At 46.3% G+C, this 20,439-nt stretch overlaps 2 protein-coding genes across 3 annotated transcripts; one reads left to right on the top strand and one right to left on the bottom strand.

Moving 5' to 3' along the window:
* The first annotated feature begins 1,043 nt into the window (after positions 1–1,043).
* On the top strand, positions 1,044–8,874 carry LOC115188481 (palmitoleoyl-protein carboxylesterase notum1a-like). Its single transcript, XM_029747353.1, has 8 exons — positions 1,044–1,270; positions 3,552–3,610; positions 4,454–4,556; positions 4,800–4,991; positions 5,188–5,285; positions 5,588–5,735; positions 5,934–5,981; positions 6,288–8,874. Exons 1-8 carry the CDS (start codon positions 1,044–1,046, stop codon positions 6,658–6,660), a joined length of 1,248 nt encoding a protein of 415 aa, XP_029603213.1. The 3' UTR covers positions 6,661–8,874.
* Positions 8,875–8,884: 10 nt separating this feature from the next.
* LOC115188476 (transmembrane channel-like protein 6) lies at positions 8,885–20,176 on the bottom strand (the record flags this gene model as incomplete). 2 transcript variants are annotated; one of them, XM_029747347.1, is given in 11 exon segments in its annotated part: positions 8,885–10,470; positions 11,905–12,003; positions 14,434–14,512; positions 14,881–15,057; positions 15,150–15,283; positions 15,465–15,540; positions 18,698–18,793; positions 19,061–19,158; positions 19,367–19,457; positions 19,750–19,928; positions 20,021–20,176. In XM_029747347.1, coding segments are annotated over 11 exon segments (1,200 nt in total), but the record flags the coding sequence as incomplete, so codon positions are not given.
* Between the last annotated feature and the right edge of the window lie 263 nt (positions 20,177–20,439).

Genomic DNA, 20,439 nt, shown 5'->3' with positions numbered 1-20,439 from the left:
GGAGGTGCAGCAAAAACGAATTGACTCTTTAAAAATTCATTGGTTCACTACAGGCTGTAGAGGGAAAATATCTCAGGCCATATAAATGTTAATGTTTCCCATTAATCAGTAGAACTCAGTCAGTCTGTCTGTTTTAGTTACCGAAATTAATCTCACACTCACAAGAACCTCTTTCTTCTCTCTCTCTCTTCCTCTCTCTTTCTCCCCCTCCCTCTCTCTCCCCTCACTCTCTCTCTCCCCTCCATCTCTCTTTCTCCCCCCTCTCTCTCTTCATTTCAGTGGAGCTTTATCTCCCTCTCTCCCTCTCTCTCCCCTCCATCTCTCTATCCCCCTCTCTCTCCCCTCCATCTCTCTCTCCCCCTCCATCTCTCTATCCCCCCTCTCCCCTCCATCTCTCTCTCTCTCTCCCCCTCTCTCTCCCCCTCCCTCTCTCCCTCCCTCTCTCTCCCCCCTTCATCTCCCCCCTCCTCTTTATTTCCATGGGGCTTTATCTCCCTCTCTCTCCCCCCCTCTCTTCATTTCCATGGGGCTTTATCTCCCTCTCTCTCCCCTCCCTTTCTCTCCTCCCCCCCTCTCTCTTTCTCCCCCCCCCCTTCATCTCCATGGGTCTTTACCCCCCCCTTCATCTCCATGGGTCTTTACCCCCCCCTTCATCTCCATGGGTCTTTACCCCCCCCCCTTCATCTCCATGGGTCTTTACCCCCCCCTCTTCATCTCCATGGGTCTTTATCCCCCCTCTTCATCTCCATGGGTCTTTATCTCCTCCTCTTCATCTCCATGGGTCTTTATCTCCTCCCCTTCATCTCCATGGGTCTTTATCTCCTCCCCTTCATCTCCATGGGTCTTTATCCCTCCTCTTCATCTCCATGGGTCTTTATCTCCTCCTCTTCATCTCCATGGGTCTTTATCCCCCCTCTTCATCTCCATGGGTCTTTATCCCCCCTCTTCATCTCCATGGGTCTTTATCCCCCCCTCTTCATCTCCATGGGTCTTTACCCCCCCCCCCTTCATCTCCATGGGTCTTTACCCCCCCCTTCATCTCCATGGGTCTTTACCCCCCCCTTCATCTCCATGGGTCTTTACCCCCCCCCCCCCTTCATCTCCATGGGTCTTTACCCCCCCCTCTTCATCTCCATGGGTCTTTACCCCCCCCTCTTCATCTCCATGGGTCTTTACCCCCCCCTCCTCTCTGTGGTTCTCTGTCTCCAGGTACAGGTATTCTGTCTCCTCAGCCAGAGGAGAACCCCTATTGGTGGAATGCCAACATGGTGTAAGAACTCCTATCGCTCTTCTCTCCCTTCTTGCATATGTGTGTTTGTTCATGGTGTTTGTGTGTGACACGGTTGGTGTTTTTTCTTGTCAGAGTGAGTCAGTAAAGTTGTGCTGCAGCTCTTTACTAAACAACCTCTTCCTCCCTCTGACTGGAAAACTCTGACTGAGTCTCTGTGTGTTATGGTTTTCTCTCTCTCTCAATTCAATTTCACTTTATGGTGCTTTATTGGCATGGGAAACATATGTTAACATTGCCAAAACAAGTGAAGTAGATCATTTGTAGATATTAGATAATTAAAGTACATAATTAGATAATTAAATTGTAATTACTTCACCACTACGGCCTATTTATTGCCTTACCTCCCTTATCTTACCTCATTTGCACACACTGTGTATAGACTTTTCTACTGTGTTATTGACTGATCGTTTGTTTATTCCATGTGTGAGTTACACATGGGTTGTTGTTTGTGTCGCAGTGATTTGCTTTATCTTGGCCAGGTCGCAGTTGTAAATGAGAACTTGTTCTCAACTAGCCTACCTGGTTAAATAAAGGTGAAATAATACAAATTTAAAAAGATAATAAACAATAAAAATGAACAGTAAACATTACACTCACAGAAGTTCAAAAATAATAAAGACATTTCAAATGTCATATGTCTATATACAGTGTTGTAACAATATGCAAATAGTTAAAGTACAAAAGGGAAAATAAATAAACATAAATATGGGTTGTATTTACAATGGTGTTTGTTCTTCACTGGTTGCCCTTTTCATGTGGCAACAGGTCACAGACCTTGCTGCTGTGATGGCACACTGTGGTATTTCACCAAATAGATATGAGAGTTTATCAAAATAGTTTTTTCGAATTCTTTGTGGATCTGTGTAATCTGAGGGAAATACGTGTCTCTAATATGGTCATACATTTGGCAGGAGGTTAGGAAGTGCAGCTCAGTTTCCACCTAATTTTCTGGGCAAAGTGTACATAGCCTGTCTTCTCTTGAGAGCCAGGTCTGCCTACGGCAGTCTTTCTCAATAGCAAGTCTATGCTCACTGAGTCTGTACATAGACAAAGCTTTCCTTATGTTTGGGGTCAGTCACTGTGTACTCCCTGTTTAGGGCCAAATAGCATTCTAGTTTGCTCAGTTTTTTGTTGTTAATTCTTTCCCATGTGTCTTGTAATTATCTTTTTGTTATCTCATGATTTGGTTGGGTCTAATTGTGTTGCTGTCCTGGGGCTCTGTGGGGTCTGTTTGTGTTTGTGAACAGAGCTCCAGGACCAGCTTGCTTAGGGGACTCTTCACCAGGTTCATCTCTCTGTAGGTGATGGCTTTGTTATGGAAGGTTTGGGAATCGCTTCCTTTTAGGTGGTTGTAGAATTTAACGTCTATTTTCTGGATTTTGATAATTAGCGGGTATCGGCCTAATTCTTCTCTGCATGCATTATTTGGTGTTTTACGTTGTACACGGAGGATATGTTTGCAGAATTCTGCATGCAGAATCTAATTTTGGTGTTTGTCACATTTGGTGAATTCTTGGTTGGTGAGCGGACCCCAGACCTCACAACCATAAAGGGTAATGGGTTCTATAACTGATTCAAGTATTTTTAGCCAGATCCTAATTGGTATGTCGAATTTTATGTTCCTTTTGATGGCATAGAATGCCCTTCTTGCCTTGTCTCTCAGATCGTTCACAGCTTTGTGCAAGTTAAGTGTGGCGCTAAAGTGTTTAGGCCGAGGTATGTACAGTTTTTTGTGTGCTCTAGGGCAACGGTGTCTAGATGGAATTTGTATTTGTGGTCCTGGCAACTGGACCTTTTTTGGAACACCATTATTTTTGTCTTACTGAGATTTACTGTCAGGGCCCAGGTCTGACAAAATCTGGGCAGAAGATCTAGGTGCTGCTGTAGGCCCTCCTTGGTTGATGACAGAAGCACCAGATCATCAGCAAACAGTAGATATTTGACTTCAGATTCTAGTAGGGTGAGGCCGGGTGCTGCAGACTGTTCTAGTGCCCTCGCCAATTCGTTGATATGTTGAAGAACGTGGGGCTTAAACTGCATCCCTGTCTCACCCCACGGCCCTATGGAAAGAAATGTGTGTTTTTTTGCCAATTTTAACCGCAGACTTGTTGTTTGTGAACATGGATTTTATAATGTTGTATGTTTTTCCCCCAACACCACTTAACATCAATTTGTATAGCAGACCCTGATGCCAAATTGAGTCAAAAGCTTTTTGGAAATCAACAAAGCATGAGGATCTCTCTCTCCTCTCTCTCTCTAGGTTCATCCCATACTGCTCTAGTGATGCCTGGAGTGGAGCCTCAGCAAAGACTGACCAAAGTAGGGAACATCAGTTCAGTATATAGTGCACTCTATAGGGAATAGGATGCCACTTTGGAAAAACACTATGCATTTTATTTCAAATAATTCAAGACATTTAAGTGATAATTCCTGATAATGCCTGTCAGTTGGGTTGCCAGAGACGCGACCCATTCGTTCGTTCTGTCAGTTGGGTTGCCAGAGACGCGACCCATTCGTTCGTTCTATCAGTTGGGTTGCCATACTGGCTGGTAACGTCCTGATTCCTTGCTAGCTAGCCAACTACATTTATTTGGATACATCCACAACAATGAGCTAATGAGGCGCGATTTCACCTGACATAGAAAATGTGCTCTCTCGCCAGGACACTGTTGTTCAGAGGAGCTAGCCAACAACACAGCTAACACAATCACTTCAAACTGAAGATGGAAAGACTGCAAACTAGCTGCACTTTGTTTGAACTGTTTTCTATTGACATTTCTTTGTACATATACACCAAAAAATATGTTGATTCATTATTTCGACTGGCTGAGAAAAGCTTCCTGCCTGACTCATCCCAAAACGTTCATTACTATGCGACAGCTGGAGATCGAATTTGAATATTGAAACAATGTTGTGAAATGTCAGAGAGACATTTTGATGAAGTTTATAAATTGCCTGGCTGGGCTGATGAGACAGTGGATTGCGCAGTCAGATGGAACAGAGTAAATAGGCATTTCAACATCATAGATTTAGCGGTTTTAACCAATCAGCATTCAGGATTAGACCCACCGGTTGTATAACAAGCTATCAATCAATGTGTCTACTGTGCCTGTCTTCATGTTTGCTCTGTGTGTGTATGTGTGTATGTTTCTCTCTGTGTAGGTGACTATGCGTTCATGGGCTCAGTGATCATTATGGAGGTGGTTAATGAGCTGCTTACTAAAGGACTGGACAGCGCTAAAGTCCTGCTACTGGCTGGGAGCAGGTCAGTACACTGTGTGTGTGTCTGATAAAATCACCACAGTCTCAAACCTCTGTTTCTCCCTCAATCTGGACCTCTCCAGCTCTCCTTATTTCCCTCAATCTGGCCCTCTGGACCTCTCCAGCTCTCCTTATTTCCCTCAATCTGGCCCTCTGGACCTCTCCAGCTCTCCTTATTTCCCTCTCTCTGGATTACTGAATGGTTTTTACACTCTCCCTCTCCCTTTCTCTCCCCTCTCCCCTCCAGTGCGGGGGGTACAGGTGTACTACTGAACGTGGACCGTGTGGCGGAGCACCTGGAGTCCCGGGGACACGGGGAGATTCAGGTCCGGGGTCTGGCTGACTCTGGCTGGTTCCTGGATAACAAGCAGTACAGATCTACAGACTGTCACAGCACCATCAGCTGTGAGCCTACTGAGGCTATCAAGAGAGGAATCAGGTGAGAGAGAGGGAAGGAGGGAGGTGAGGGAGGGAGAGAGAAGGAGGGAGAGAGAAGGGAGGGAGGGAGGGGGAGAGAAGGAGGGGGAGAGAAGGAGGGAGGGAGAGAGAGGTGAGGGGGAGAGGGAGGTAGAGGGAGAGACAACGAGTGACCATACGAGTGACAACTGTGACTATACTTCCTGTTTCCTGTCTAGGTACTGGGGTAGTGTGGTGCCAGAGAGCTGCAGACAGACTCACATTAGAGAGGAGTGGAACTGCTTCTTCGGATATAAAGTCTACCCCACGCTCAAGAGTAAGAGAGTGTTTCTAGTACTCTCTCCCTCTCTCTCTCTGTCTCTCCCTCTCTCTTTCTCTCCAGGTCCAGTGTTATTTGATGAGGCCTAGCTAAAAGTAGACGCCCTCTCTCCTCCCCCCTCCCTCCCTACCCCACGTCCCCCCCTCTCTCTCCCCCACTTTCCCCCCCTCTCTCTCTCTCTTCCTCCCCCACTTCCTCTCCCCTTCCCACCTCCCTCCTCCCTCTCTCCCCTCCCCACCTCCCTCCTCCCTCTCTCCCCTCCCCTCTCTCCCCCCTCTAACCTCTCTCTCTCTCTCCAGGTCCAGTGTTTGTGGTCCAGTGGTTATTTGATGAGGCCCAGTTAACAGTAGATAACATCCACCTGACTGGTCATCCGGTCCACGAGGGACAATGGAGATACATACAGAATTTGGGCAACGAGCTGAGGAACACACTCAAAGACGTCCCGTAAGACACACACACACACACACACACACACACACATTGGATAATACACACAGACACACACACACACAATAATGTACAAACACACATACATACCATAACTTCCTGTTTTATTCCCTAAAGAATGTTAACGTTTTATGTTATGTGGAATGTTAACTCTCCTCTGATCACGTTGATTGATCTGTCTGTTCTGACTGCCAGGTCCTTGTTTGCTCCAGCCTGCCTATCCCATGAGGTCATCACCAGGAAGTGAGTGAACAGTCACTGATCATAACTGGGTCTTAGCTTAGACATATCATAACTGGGTCTTAGCTTAGACATATCATAACTGGGTCTCAGATTAGACATATCATAACTGGGTCTCAGATTAGACATATCATAACTGGGTCTCAGTTTAGACATATCATAACTGGGTCTCAGTTTAGACATATCATAACTGGGTTTTAGCGTAGACATATCATAACCTTAACTTGGAGCTTTGCAAAAAAATGAGTGACTTGACCGGTACCTCTCCCATTTTTAACCTCCTTTCCGCTCCTCCCCCTGTTACCATAGTTACTGGATGGACATCCAAGTCAAAGGAACCTCCCTCCCCAGAGCCCTACACTGCTGGGACCGTGGTCTCCACGACAACAACCTCCACCAAAGATCCTCCAACAACAACACCCATAGCAACAATCCTAACCCCACCCCCAACAAGGCTCTACCCCCAGCTTCGCCTCCAAGGGGCTGTCCTCTGCGTCTGATTGACAGCTGCCCCTGGCCTCACTGTAATCCCACCTGTCCCACTATAAGGGATCAGATCACCGGACAGGAAATGAGCGTGATCCAGTTCCTGAAACACATGGGGTTTGATGTTGCCAAGATGGCCCAGCAACAGGGCATGGACGCAGGGAAACTGCTGGGCATGCTGAATAACGGGAACTGAGCAGGGAGAGACTCACACAGGTAGCTGAAAGGAAACGCACATACACACACACTGACACAGCAGGGCATGGACCAAAGAACGCTTTGGTGGAGATGAACGGAACTCAATGCAACAACAGAATAGAAACAGAACTGAACTCTAAGCAACAGGACTGAACAAAACTGAGCGAACCCCAAAAGCAACAGAACTGAGCAGAAAAAGTTGCTGTGCTAAACTGAACTGGACTCAATGGATCTGAATTCAGAACTTTGACTTGGTGCGACTCAAAACACCTCAACTCTGAACGCAGCTTGAATACTGTCTGCAACGGGACAAAACTCGACTCAACTGAATAATAACTCATTTTTAGTTATTAGAACACAACAACAGAACTGCTAAGTTTGAGTTCAAACAACTGAACAATGCTTTACTCAACAATGCTGAACTCAACCAAACCTGAACAGAACTAAACTATACTGAAATAATTATTCGGGCGCGAAAAGACATACATAAATGGAACGTCATCTGTTTTAAGGATACTATCCCAAATGGCATTAGATTCCCCCATAGGGCTCTGGTCAAAACTAGTGCACTATATTGTGAATAGAGTGCCATTTGGAACGCAATCTGTTCGTTTTAAAGTAAATAAGACAACGGACTTGTGGATTTTGATATATATATATATGCATAGATGTAGAAGTTGTGTATGTATATGAAGTGGAATCCTCAGACTGTAATGACTTGATAGACTTCAATTATAATTTTGATCAATGCTTCAGAAGATACAGAATCAAGCTTCTGATATGGAAGGCACTGGATTATAGCGAGCCCCTCATAGGCTACGTTTACACAGGCAGCCTAATTCTGCTCTATTTCCACTAATTGGTCTTCTAACCAATCAGATCAGGGTCTTTTACCAATAATTGGGCAAAATACCAGAATTGGGCTGCCTGTGTAAACACAGCCATAGTAACAGGGTTCACTAGAACTGATTGATTAGAATTGTCTCAAACGACCACATAGCCTACTGCCACATCTGAACTCACCAGCAGAGATGGATGGAGACTGCCACACCTAAACATAGGCTACTAACAGAGTGAGAGATGGATGGCTGATACAGTATGTGGGGAATGTCTGGATGGATGGCTGATACAGTATGTGGGGAATGGGAGAGATGTCTGGATGGATGGCTGATACAGTATGTGGGGAATGGGAGAGATGTCTGGATGGATGGCTGATACAGTATGTGGGGAATGGGAGAGATGTCTGGATGGATGGCTGATACAGTATGTGGGGAATGGGAGAGATTTATGATATGGCGCTCTCTACTGGAGATTTTGAGAATTACAAACATTTATCTTCTTGCTGCTTCCAACTCTCCCTGGGTAAATAATACTGACTGGTGCTTTTAGCCACATATGCTTTTATACAAGGATAATAATGGGTTATATTTTACAAGGATAATAATGGGTTATACTTTACAAGGGTAATAATGGGTCATATTTTACAAGGATAATAATGGGTTATATTTTACAAGGATAATAACGGGTTATATTTTACAAGGATAATAATGGGTTATATTTTACAAGGATAATAATGGGTTATATTTTACAAGGATAATAATGGGTTATACTTTACAAGGGTAATAATGGGTTATATTTTACAAGGATAATAATGGGTTATACTTTACAAGGATAATAATGGGTTATATTTTACAAGGATAATAATGGGTTGTACTTTACAAGGATAATAATGGGTTATACTTTACAAGGGTAATAATGGGTTATATTTTACAAGGGTAATAATGGGTTATATTTTACAGGGGTAATATTGGGTTGTACTTTACAAGGATAATAATGGGTTATACTTTAGTATCTCTAAAAGGTTATGTGATTAACTGTTTGAACTCAACGAAGGGTTGTACATTTTGGTAACTTTCACAAAATGTTCCAGAAGTCCCGGTTGGAAGTTTCCTGGAATCAGGAGGGAATAAACAGAATCTGGGAATCATCCAACCAGGACTTCTGGAAAACCTGGGAATTTTGCAACCCTAAACTCAAGCTACTTTGGAGTTGATATTTATTGGATTAGGTGTATCATGTATGTGCTATTCTACTTCATATTTATTAGGTGTATCATGTATGTGCTATTACGGCAGGAAAGTGTCAATATATTTAGCTCTTTTTATGGTGCTGATTGCATGTCTGTAATACATTATAATTCTGTTAAATAATAGAAATATGTATTTTTCAATGATTTATATTAGATTTCTCCACTGAAAAGTACAAGTGCGAAGTGTAGCATAACCACTAGGTACACATCAGATAAGCAAATACACACACAAATATGGTAAAACATTTCATTACGTATAAAGTATACAAACAATAAAACAACTTAAAAACAAAAAGAGACATTCAAATAACGTACTGTTCCAGTGGTTGATCTTCTAAGACCATTTCCTGTTTGAACGAACCAATCAGATCGCCCAATACTAAGAGGTGGATTCCTCCTACAGACACAGTAAACGTAGGATGCGTCCCAAAAGGTACCCTATTCTCTACGTAGTGCACTACTTATGACCAGCGCCCTATAATGTTGTGCACTATGTAGGGAAGAGTGGCATTTCAGAAGCAGAGATGAGACTGACCACCAATTAACATAAAAACATATAAAAATCATTTTATATCACAAACGGAAGGAAATAACCTATTTGTTCACAGTTGGTATGAAAGGGTTGTTGACAAAACACCAGTTCATACAATAAAAAATAAAAAATTCACACTATTTACAATTAAAAAATACAAATCCTATATTTCACAGAATTCCCCCTGCTTAACAATGTCACTGTTTAAATCCTTTGTGTCAGCAGCTTATTGTCATTTCATCTGTTCCCTATTCAAAGTTGTGAGAAAAAAAAGATTGTTTCCAAAAAGCGCATTCCGTTCTGTGTCCCTAAAAGCACACCGTATCCCAGCCTCGTTTCCTCACCTCTTCACCCCTACATCCTCTCTCAGGACCAGGGGTTCCAATCCAAGTTAAAAAAGGACAAAGATCCTTGGCTGAAAGTATTGAGCTTCCATAAACCATTGTTTTGTGACAGTGGCATTGTCCTTTCATTTTATATGAAGAACAAACAGTAAGGTGTAGCCTAGTTACAGTAAGGTGTAGCCTAGTTACAGTAAGGTGTAGCCTAGTTACAGTAAGGTGTAGCCTATGTCTTGGCCATAGTAAGTTCATATAAACTCAGTGGTATTTTCCTATGTAGAGTAGTTACAGTAAAGTGTAGCCTAGTTACAGTAAGGTGTAGCCTAGTTACAGTAAGGTGTAGCCTAGTTACAGTAAGGTGAAGCCTAGTTACAGTAAGGTGTAGCCTAGTTACAGTAAGGTGTAGCCTATGTCTTGGCCTTAGTAAGATCCTATAAAGACAGTGGTCTTTCCCTATGAGGCCTGTTATTGGAAGAGGGAAAACCTGCTTTGTCCCATTCCCAATCCTATTCCCAATCCTTATATGGACCAGATTCCTGGGAAAGAGTGTGGATCCTATCAGAATCACGCTTTGGCGTATGTGGGATTTGTTATTGTAAAGAAGTAAATTCCTTTATAGTCCTAGTCCCAACTCAGCCTTCTGGGAAAGAGGATATCTTATGAGAATAGTTTTTCAGTTGAAGAATTCCTTAACAACTCTTCCCAGAGACAGGAGAGGATAGCTATATCCAGTTTGGGTCCATTCAGGACATTTTCCAAAGATATTCAGAGATTTTGTGAGATATTCCCTCCACTGAGAAGGGAGAGAATGCCGTTTCAGTAGTTGGAATGCTAGCCGTTGGAATCCTGGGAAGAGGACAGGAGAAAATGGTCAGAAATGTGAGCCAGGAAAAATTGGGAACAAAATAATGCATGCAGCCACGCACACACACTCTCCCTCCTTCATACACACACTCTCCCTCCTTCATACACACACTCTCCCTCCTTCATACACACACTCTCCCTCCTTCATACACACACTCTCCCTCCTTCATACACACACTCTCCCTCCTTCATACACACACTCTCTCTCCTTCATACACACACACTCCCTCCTTCATACACACACACTCCCTCCTTCATACACACACACTCCCTCCTTCATACACACACTCTCCCTCCTTCATACACATACTCTCCCATACACACATACTCTCCCTCCTTCATACACACACACTCCCTCCTTCATACACACACTCTCCCTCCTTCATACACACACACTCCCTCCTTCATACACACACACTCCCTCCTTCATACACACACACTCCCTCCTTCATACACACACACTCCCTCCTTCATACACACACTCTCCCTCCTTCATACACATACTCTCCCATACACACATACTCTCCCTCCTTCATACACACACACTCTCCCTCCTTCACACACACACACTCTCCCTCCTTCATACACATACTCTCCCATACACACATACTCTCCCTCCTTCATACACACACTCTCCCTCCTTCATACACACACTCTCCCTCCTTCATACACACACTCTCCCTCCTTCATACACACACTCTCCCTCCTTCATACACACACTCTCCCTCCTTCACACACACACACTCTCCCTCCTTCATACACATACTCTCCCTCCTTCATACACACACTCTCCCTCCTTCATACACACATACTCTCCCATACACACATACTCTCCCATACACACACTCTCCCTCCTTCATACACACACTCTCCCTCCTTCATACACACACTCTCCCTCCTTCATACACACACTCTCCCTCCTTCATACACACACTCTCCCTCCTTCATACACACACTCTCCCTCCTTCATACACACACTCTCCCTCCTTCACACACACACACTCTCCCTCCTTCACACACACACACACTCTCCCTCCTTCACACACACACACACTCTCCCTCCTTCACACACACACACTCTCCCTCCTTCACACACACACTTTCACCTTCCTTCATACACACACTCTCTCTCCTTCATACACACACTCTCCCTCCTTCATACACATACTCTCCCTCCTTCATACACACACTCTCCCTCCTGCTCATACACACACTCTCTCCTGCTCATACACACACTCTCTCCTGCTCATACACACACTCTCTCCTGCTCATACACACACTCTCTCCTGCTCATACACACACTCTCTCCTGCTCATACACACACTCTCCCATACACACACACTCTCCCTCCTTCATACACACACTCCCTCCTTCATACACACATTCTCCCATACACAGACTCTCTCATACACACACCTGACTGGCCTGACTAGTGAGTCTGCGAGGGGAGAGGGGTCGTTTCTGCTGGTGGATGGCCTGGAGACGAGTGATCAGGAACTTCTTATCCTCCCCCTCCTAGAGACACAATGACACGGGTCACCAGGAGACAACCATGTAGCTGGTCATTAAAACGGGTCACCAGGAGACAACCATGTAGCTGGTCATTAACACGGGTCACCAGGGATCAACCATGTAGCTGGCCATTAACACGGGTCACCAGGAGACAACCATGTAGCTGGTCATTAACACGGGTCACCAGGAGACAACCATGTAGCTGGTCATTAACACGGGTCACCAGGAGACAACCATGTAGCTGGTCATTAACACGGGTCACCAGGAGACAACCATGTAGCTGGTCATTAACACGGGTCACCAGGGAACAACCATGTAGCTGGTCATTAACACGGGTCACCAGGAGACAACCATGTAGCTGGTCATTAACACGGGTCACCAGGGAACAACCACGTAGCTGGTCATTAACACGGGTCACCAGGAGACAACCATGTAGCTGGTCATTAACACGGGTCACCAGGGAACAACCACGTAGCTGGTCATTAACACGGGTCACCAGGAGACAACCATGTAGCTGGTCATTAACACGGGTCACCAGGAGACAACCATGTAGCTGGTCATTAACACATTATACACAGTGTTAGAACACTCCATTAACACAGTGTTAGAACACTCCATTAACACATTATACACAGTGTTAGAACACTCCATTAACACATTATACACAGTGTTAGAACACCCTATTAACACATTATACACAGTGTTAGAACACTCCATTAACACATTATACACAGTGTTAGAACACTCCATTAACACATTATACACAGTGTTAGAACACGCCATTATACACATTATACACAGTGTTAGAACACTCCATTAACACATTATACACAGTGTTAGAACACTCCATTATACACATTATACACAGTGTTAGAACACTCCATTAACACATTATACACAGTGTTAGAACACTCCATTATACACAGTGTTAGAACACACCTTTAACACATTATACACAGTGTTAGAACACTCCATTATACACAGTGTTAGAACACTCCATTAACACATTATACACAGTGTTAGAACACTCCATGACAAGTTAAGTGCTTGTATACACTGTGTTGAACGTACATTTTCTACATTGACATTTTAGTAATTTAGCAGACGCTCTGATCCAGAGAGACTTATAGTTAGTGAGTCATTTAGCAGACGCTCTGATCCAGAGTCATTTAGCAGACACTCTGATCCAGAGAGACTTACAGTTAGTGAGTCATTTAGCAGACGCTCTGATCCAGAGAGACTTATAGTTAGTGAGTCATTTAGCAGACGCTCTGATCCAGAGTCACTTACAGTTAGTGAGTCATTTAGCAGACGCTCTGATCCAGAGAGACTTACAGTTAGTGAGTCATTTAGCAGACGCTCTGATCCAGAGAGACTTACAGTTAGTGAGTCATTTAGCAGACACTCTGATCCAGAGAGACTTACAGTTAGTGAGTCATTTAGCAGACACTCTGATCCTGAGAGACTTACAGTTAGTGAGTCATTTAGCAGACGCTCTGATCCAGAGTCACTTACAGTTAGTGAGTCATTTAGCAGACGCTCTGATCCAGAGAGACTTACAGTTAGTGAGTCATTTAGCAGACACTCTGATCCAGAGAGACTTACAGTTAGTGAGTCATTTAGCAGACGCTCTGATCCAGAGAGACTTACAGTTAGTGAGTCATTTAGCAGACACTCTGATACAGAGAGACTTACAGTTAGTGAGTCATTTAGCAGACACTCTGATCCAGAGAGACTTACAGTTAGTGAGTCATTTAGCAGACACTCTGATCCAGAGAGACTTACAGTTAGTGAGTCATTTAGCAGACAGACACTCTGATCCAGAGAGACTTACAGTTAGTGAGTCATTTAGCAGACACTCTGATCCAGAGAGACTTACAGTAGGGAGTCATTTAGCAGACGCTCTGATCCAGAGAGACTTACAGTAGGGAGTCATTTAGCAGACGCTCTGATCCAGAGAGACTTACAGTTAATGCATTCATCTTATGATAGCTAGGTGAGACAACCACATCACAGTCATAGTAAGTACATTCTTTCTCAATAAAGTAGCTATCAGCAAAGTCAGACCTAGTCAGGTGGGAAAAGGGATTATTTAAGATCCTCTGAAGAGGAAGGGTTTCAGATGTTTTCTACAGGTACATATTTACTACAGTGTTATTATGACAGTATTGTAATAAAATGAGGTGTACGTTTTCTATCTGGATAACACTGTTATAAAGGGTTAAATCACACTGTTATAAAGGGTTAAGACACATTAGTATTGTATAAGAGAGTTGAGAGATAATGTTTTCTATCTGGATAACACTGTTATAAAGGGTTAAGACACATTAGTATTGTATAAGAGAGTTGAGAGATAATGTTTTCTATCTGGATAACACTGTTATAAAGGGTTAAGACACATTAGTATTGTATAAGAGAGTTGAGAGACGTTACGTTTTCTATTTGCTCCTGCAGCAGACTGATAATCTTCCTCTGTCCATCCACCACCTGGGTGTTGAAGTAAATCACTATCCTGAGAGACACAGAGAGACAGTATGAAAACACAATCCCAACAACGTTCTCTTTTACAGAGATACTGACAGAAATGGAAATGATCAAAGCACCTGAAGGAACTTAGTTTTACAGGATTTGACAAACAATCATCCTGCTTACAGGAAGATACCAGGAACAGAGGTTCTCCACCATGTAGCTGTGAGCCCAGGCTAGTCAGGAAAGGTGTCTGTCTGTCTGTCTGTCTGTCTGTCTGTCTGTCTGTCTGTCTGTCTGTCTGTTTGTCTGTCTGTATGTCTGTGTGTGTCTGTACACCGGTCTGTGTGTGTGTGTGTGTGTGTGTGTGTGTGTGTGTGTGTGTGTGTGTGTGTGTGCGTGCGTGCCACTCACAGGAAGATCCCAGCAGCCAGGAACAGAAACAGAGGGTTCTCCACTATGTAGCTGTGAACCCAGGCTAACCAGGCCAGGTTAGGGTTGTGTGTCTCCAACTCCTTCACCCACAGCTTCCCTGACTGGAACATAGTGGACAGGCTACGGAACGGCCCGCATGACTCAGACGGACGGATACTGGAGGGAGGGAGATTGATATATGTTATCTATGTGAATAATGTATATTGCAGGTATGTGTGTGTTACTGACATGTGTCCATCTCTCCTTACCTCCACATGGTGTAGCTGACACAAACAGCAGCCCCCAGGAAGGAAGGGCAGCAGAGGAGAGTGATGAAGATGGTGCTCATCTGACTGGCTCTATAGGGCTTCCTAGGGGACTGGCAGTTCATCATTACACTAGTCTGGTGGGGGGAGGGACACACACACAGAGAGTACTGTCAGGATACGGTCAGAGAACAGTTTGTGAGTCAAGACAAGGTTAAAGGTCAGTTGACATTCAGTAGTAGTTGGATAGTAATTGGTCTACATAGTCCAGTTACCTGTATGATCATGGCACAGTGATCAGAACAGAGGTGTACGCACCTGCTTCATGTAGAAGAGAAGCAGTAGTTTGATGATCTGTACAGCAGGAAGCAGAGGAGTGAACAACACCCCCAACCTAAACAACACAGACATGATACAACATCACTACAACCTCCACAACACAGACATGATACAACATCACCCCAACCTCCACAATACAGACATGATACAACATCACTACAACCTCCACAACACAGACATGATACAACATCACTACAACCTCCACAACACAGACATGATACAACATCACTACAACCTCCACAACACAGACATGATACAACATCACTACAACCTCCACAACACAGACATGATACAACATCACCACAATACAGACATTTTTTGAAATAGTATTGAAACAGGGTTAAGGCTAGGTGCAGGGTTAAGGCTAGGTGCAGGGTTAAGGCTAGGTGCAGGGTTAAGGCTAGGTGCGGGGTTAAGGCTAGGTGCAGGGTTAAGGCTAGGTGCAGGGTTAAGGCTAGGTGCGGGGTTAAGGCTAGGTGCGGGGTTAAGGCTAGGTGCGGGGTTAAGGCTAGGTGCAGGGTTAAGGCTAGGTGCGGGGTTAAGGCTAGGTGCAGGGTTAAGGCTAGGTGCAGGGTTAAGGCTAGGTGCAGGGTTAAGGCTAGGTGCAGGGTTAAGGCTAGGTGCGGGGTTAAGGCTAGGTGCGGGGTTAAGGCTAGGTGCGGGGTTAAGGCTAGGTGCGGGGTTAAGGCTAGGTGCGGGGTTAAGGCTAGGTGCGGGTTAAGGCTAGGTGCAGGGTTAAGGCTAGGTGCAGGGTTAAGGCTAGGTGCAGGGTTAAGGCTAGGTGCGGGGTTAAGGGCTAGGTGCGGGGTTAAGGCTAGGTGCGGGGTTAAGGCTAGGTGCGGGGTTAAGGCTAGGTGCGGGGTTAAGGCTAGGTGCAGGGTTAAGGCTAGGTGCAGGGTTAAGGCTAGGTGCAGGGTTAAGGCTAGGTGCAGGGTTTAAGGCTAGGTGCGGGGTTAAGGCTAGGTGCGGGGTTGGGTTAAGGCTAGGTGCGGGGTTAAGGCTAGGTGCAGGGTTAAGGCTAGGTGCAGGGTTAAGGCTAGGTGCAGGGTTAAGGCTAGGTGCAGGGTTAAGGCTAGGTGCAGGGTTAAGGCTAGGTGCAGGGTTTAGGCTAGGTGCGGGGTTAAGGCTAGGTGCGGGGTTAAGGCTAGGTGCGGGGTTAAGGCTAGGTGCGGGGTTAAGGCTAGGTGCGGGGTTAAGGCTAGGTGCGGGGTTAAGGCTAGGTGCGGGGTTGAGGCTAGGTGCAGGGTTAAGGCTAGGTGCAGGGTTAAGGCTAGGTGCAGGGTTTAGGCTAGGTGCAGGGTTAAGGCTAGGTGCAGGGTTGAGGCTAGGTGCGGGGTTGAGGCTAGGTGCGGGGTTAAGGCTAGGTGCAGGGTTAAGGCTAGGTGCAGGGTTAAGGCTAGGTGCAGGGTTAAGGCTAGGTGCAGGGTTGAGGCTAGGTGCAGGGTTAAGGCTAGGTGCGGGGTTAAGGCTAGGTGCGGGGTTAAGGCTAGGTGCGGGGTTAAGGCTAGGTGCGGGTTAAGGCTAGGTGCGGGGTTAAGGCTAGGTGCGGGGGTTAAGGCTAGGTGGCAGGGTTAAGGCTAGGTGCAGGGTTAAGGCTAGTTGCAGGGTTTAGGCTAGGTGCAGGGTTTAAGGCTAGGGACAGGGTTTAGGCTAGGTGCAGGTTAAGGCCTAGGTGCAGGGTTAAGGCTAGGTGCGGGGTTAAGGCTAGGTGCGGGTTAAGGCTAGGTGCGGGGTTAAGGCTAGGTGCAGGGTTAAGGCTAGGTGCAGGGTTAAGCTAGGTGCAGGGTTAAGGCTAGGTGCAGGGTTAAGGCTAGGTGCAGGGTTTAAGGCTAGGTGCAGGGTTAAGGCTAGGTGCAGGGTTAAGGCTAGGTGCGGGGGTCGGTTAAGGCTAGGTGCGGGGTTAAGGCTAGGTGCGGGGTTAAGGCTAGGTGCGGGGTTAAGGCTAGGTGCGGGGTTAAGGCTAGGTGCGGGTTAAGGCTAGGTGCAGGGTTAAGGCTAGGTGCAGGGTTAAGGCTAGGTGCAGGGTTAAGGCTAGGTGCAGGGTTAAGGCTAGGTGCGGGGTTAAGGCTAGGTGCGGGGTTAAGGCTAGGTGCGGGGTTAAGGCTAGGTGCGGGGTTAAGGCTAGGTGCGGGGTTAAGGCTAGGTGCGGGGTTAAGGCTAGGTGCGGGGTTAAGGCTAGGTGCAGGGTTAAGGCTAGGTGCTGGGTTAAGGCTAGGTGCGGGGTTAAGGCTAGGTGCGGGGTTAAGGCTAGGTGCGGGGTTAGGCTAGGTGCAGGGTTAAGGCTAGGTGCAGGTTAAGGCTAGGTGCAGGGTTAAGGCTAGGTGCAGGGTTAAGGCTAGGTGCGGGGTTAAGGCTAGGTGCGGGGTTAAGGCTAGGTGCGGGGTTAAGGCTAGGTGCGGGGTTAAGGCTAGGTGCGGGGTTGAGGCTAGGTGCAGGGTTAAGGCTAGGTGCAGGGTTAAGGCTAGGTGCAGGGTTTTAGGCTAGGTGCAGGGTTAAGGCTAGGTGCAGGGTTGAGGCTAGGTGCAGGGTTGAGGCTAGGTGCGGGGTTAAGGCTAGGTGCAGGGTTAAGGCTAGGTGCAGGGTTAAGGCTAGGTGCAGGGTTAAGGCTAGGTGCAGGGTTAAGGCTAGGTGCAGGGTTGAGGCTAGGTGCAGGGTTAAGGCTAGGTGCAGGGTTGAGGCTAGGTGCAGGGTTGAGGCTAGGTGCAGGGTTAAGGCTAGGTGCAGGGTTAAGGCTAGGTGCAGGGTTAAGGCTAGGTGCAGGGTTAAGGCTAGGTGCGGGGTTAAGGCTAGGTGCGGGGTTAAGGCTAGGTGCGGGGTTAAGGCTAGGTGCAGGGTTTAGGCTAGGTGCAGGGTTAAGGCTAGGTGCAGGGTTAAGGCTAGGTGCAGGGTTAAGGCTAGGTGCGGGGTTAAGGCTAGGTGCGGGGTTAAGGCTAGGTGCAGGGTTAAGGCTAGGTGCAGGGTTAAGGCTAGGTGCAGGGTTAAGGCTAGGTGCGGGGTTAAGGCTAGGTGCGGGTTAAGGCTAGGTGCGGGGTTAAGGCTAGGTGCGGGGTTAAGGCTAGGTGCAGGGTTAAGGCTAGGTGCAGGGTTAAGGCTAGGTGCAGGGTTTAGGCTAGGTGCAGGGTTAAGGCTAGGTGCAGGGTTTAGGCTAGGTGCAGGGTTTAGGCTAGGTGCAGGGTTTAGGCTAGGTGCAGGACCAGGGTTAGAGTTCATACCAGGCCAGTGTCTGTCCGTAGATGAGTTCCAACACGTTCCTGGAGATGTCAAACACAGGCTTTCTTTTCCTCTTCAACACCCTCTGAGAAAACAACCTGCGGGGGGGGGGGGGGGAGGAGGGAGAGAGAGAGAGAGAGAGAGAGAGAGAGAGAGAGAGAGAGAGAGAGAGAGAGAGAGAGAGAGAGAGAGAGAGAGAATAAAGGATTGAGAATGGGATAGAAAGCAATAGAGACTGTATAACGCGTTGAATGAGTTGCCGAGGATATGAGCAAGAACATATGAGGGAGAGAGAAAGACACAGAGAGACAGAACAGACAGACAGACACAGAACAGACAGACACAGAGACAGACAGACAGCCCACCTCCAGAGGAACTCTCCAAAGAAGGTGTCCAGTATGGTAAAGATGAAGTCCATGAGGAGGAAGCGGTACAGCTCTTGTCCTACAAAACTCTCCCAGCACTGACAACAACACCACATCAAACTACATCAACAATATCAACAACACATGAGACACCAGTCAAAACAGCAGCACAGATTTCATTTTGAGCAAAATAGTTCGGGACACGGTTGAGTACATAATGCTGTAAATGGAACGTTGGGATAGAATCGGAACAGAATGGGAATGTTGGGACAGAATGGGATACTGGAACGGGAATGTTCCTCTCACCTGCAGGCCGATGCTGTGGGGGTCTGAAGCGATCCGGCCCAGCCAATGGAAGCACAGCACTACGAGCACGCTCACTTTCAACATCAGGTTCCTCAAACACACAAATAGTATATATTTTTACATGTTTAGCGCACACACACACACACACACACACACAGACACACACACACACACACACACACACACACACACACACACACACACACACACACACTTCTGTCAACTAGCAAGACTCTCTTGATTTCCATAAACTCTCCATTAACTTCATTAAGTCTGTAGGGTGCACTTCCACACCTCTACCTACAGATGGCGATGTATGTGTGAACGTACACACACACACACAGTCTAAACGAAGTTTGTGGACTGCAGTTCCATCCCTCTACCTGCTGATGGCGACGTATGTGTTTACGCTGGGCGAGTCGTACTCCTCCATCCAGGCAGTAGCGTTGAAGAGGCCAGGGAGCAGGAGGTTGATGAGAGACACTACCACTGGCAGGGCTAACAGGCTGGCTTCCTTCAGGAGAGGGTCCTTAGTGGGAATACGAGATCTGTACTGGAGGTCCTAGAGAGAGAGGGAGGGAGGGAGAGAAAGGGTGTATGACGGAAGTGGAGGATGAAAGCAATGTACAGCAGCTGAAAAGGTGTGTCTCTTACCTTGTGCATGTACTCAGAGAAGTAGTAGAGAGCTAGAACACAGGCCACTGTACTGCCTATACAGATGAACCATGCCAGAACATGTACCAGCACACGTCCTATTCTCTGACACACAGTCTTCTGGACATGCTTACGATTAGTCTCCTCTAGCAACTCCTACACACACACACACACACACACACACACACACACACACACACACACACACACACACACACACACACACACACACACAGAGACAGAGAGACATGCTTACAATTAGTCTCCTCTAGCAACTCCTACACACACACACACACACACACACACAGAGACAGAGAGACATGCTTACGATTAGTCTCCTCTAGCAACTCCTACACACACACACACACACACACACACACACACACACAGAGACCGAGAGACATGCTTACGATTAGTCT

Source organism: Salmo trutta, unplaced genomic scaffold, assembly GCF_901001165.1.
Source record: "Salmo trutta unplaced genomic scaffold, fSalTru1.1, whole genome shotgun sequence".
Lineage (NCBI taxonomy): Eukaryota > Metazoa > Chordata > Actinopteri > Salmoniformes > Salmonidae > Salmo > Salmo trutta.
The sequence above is the reverse complement of the archived record's forward strand: the minus strand, read 5'-3'. Positions and strand labels throughout refer to the sequence as shown.

Coding starts and splice junctions, on each gene's coding strand:
- LOC115188481 (XM_029747353.1), top strand. CDS start 1,044: ATGGGTCTTTACCCCCCCCTTCATCTCCATGGGTCTTTACCCCCCCCC. Junction 1,271..3,551: donor TGGTGGAATGCCAACATGGT/GTAAGAACTCCT, acceptor CTCTCTCTCTAG/GTTCATCCCATACTGCTCTA. Junction 5,286..5,587: donor AGTCTACCCCACGCTCAAGA/GTAAGAGAGTGT, acceptor CTCTCTCTCCAG/GTCCAGTGTTTGTGGTCCAG.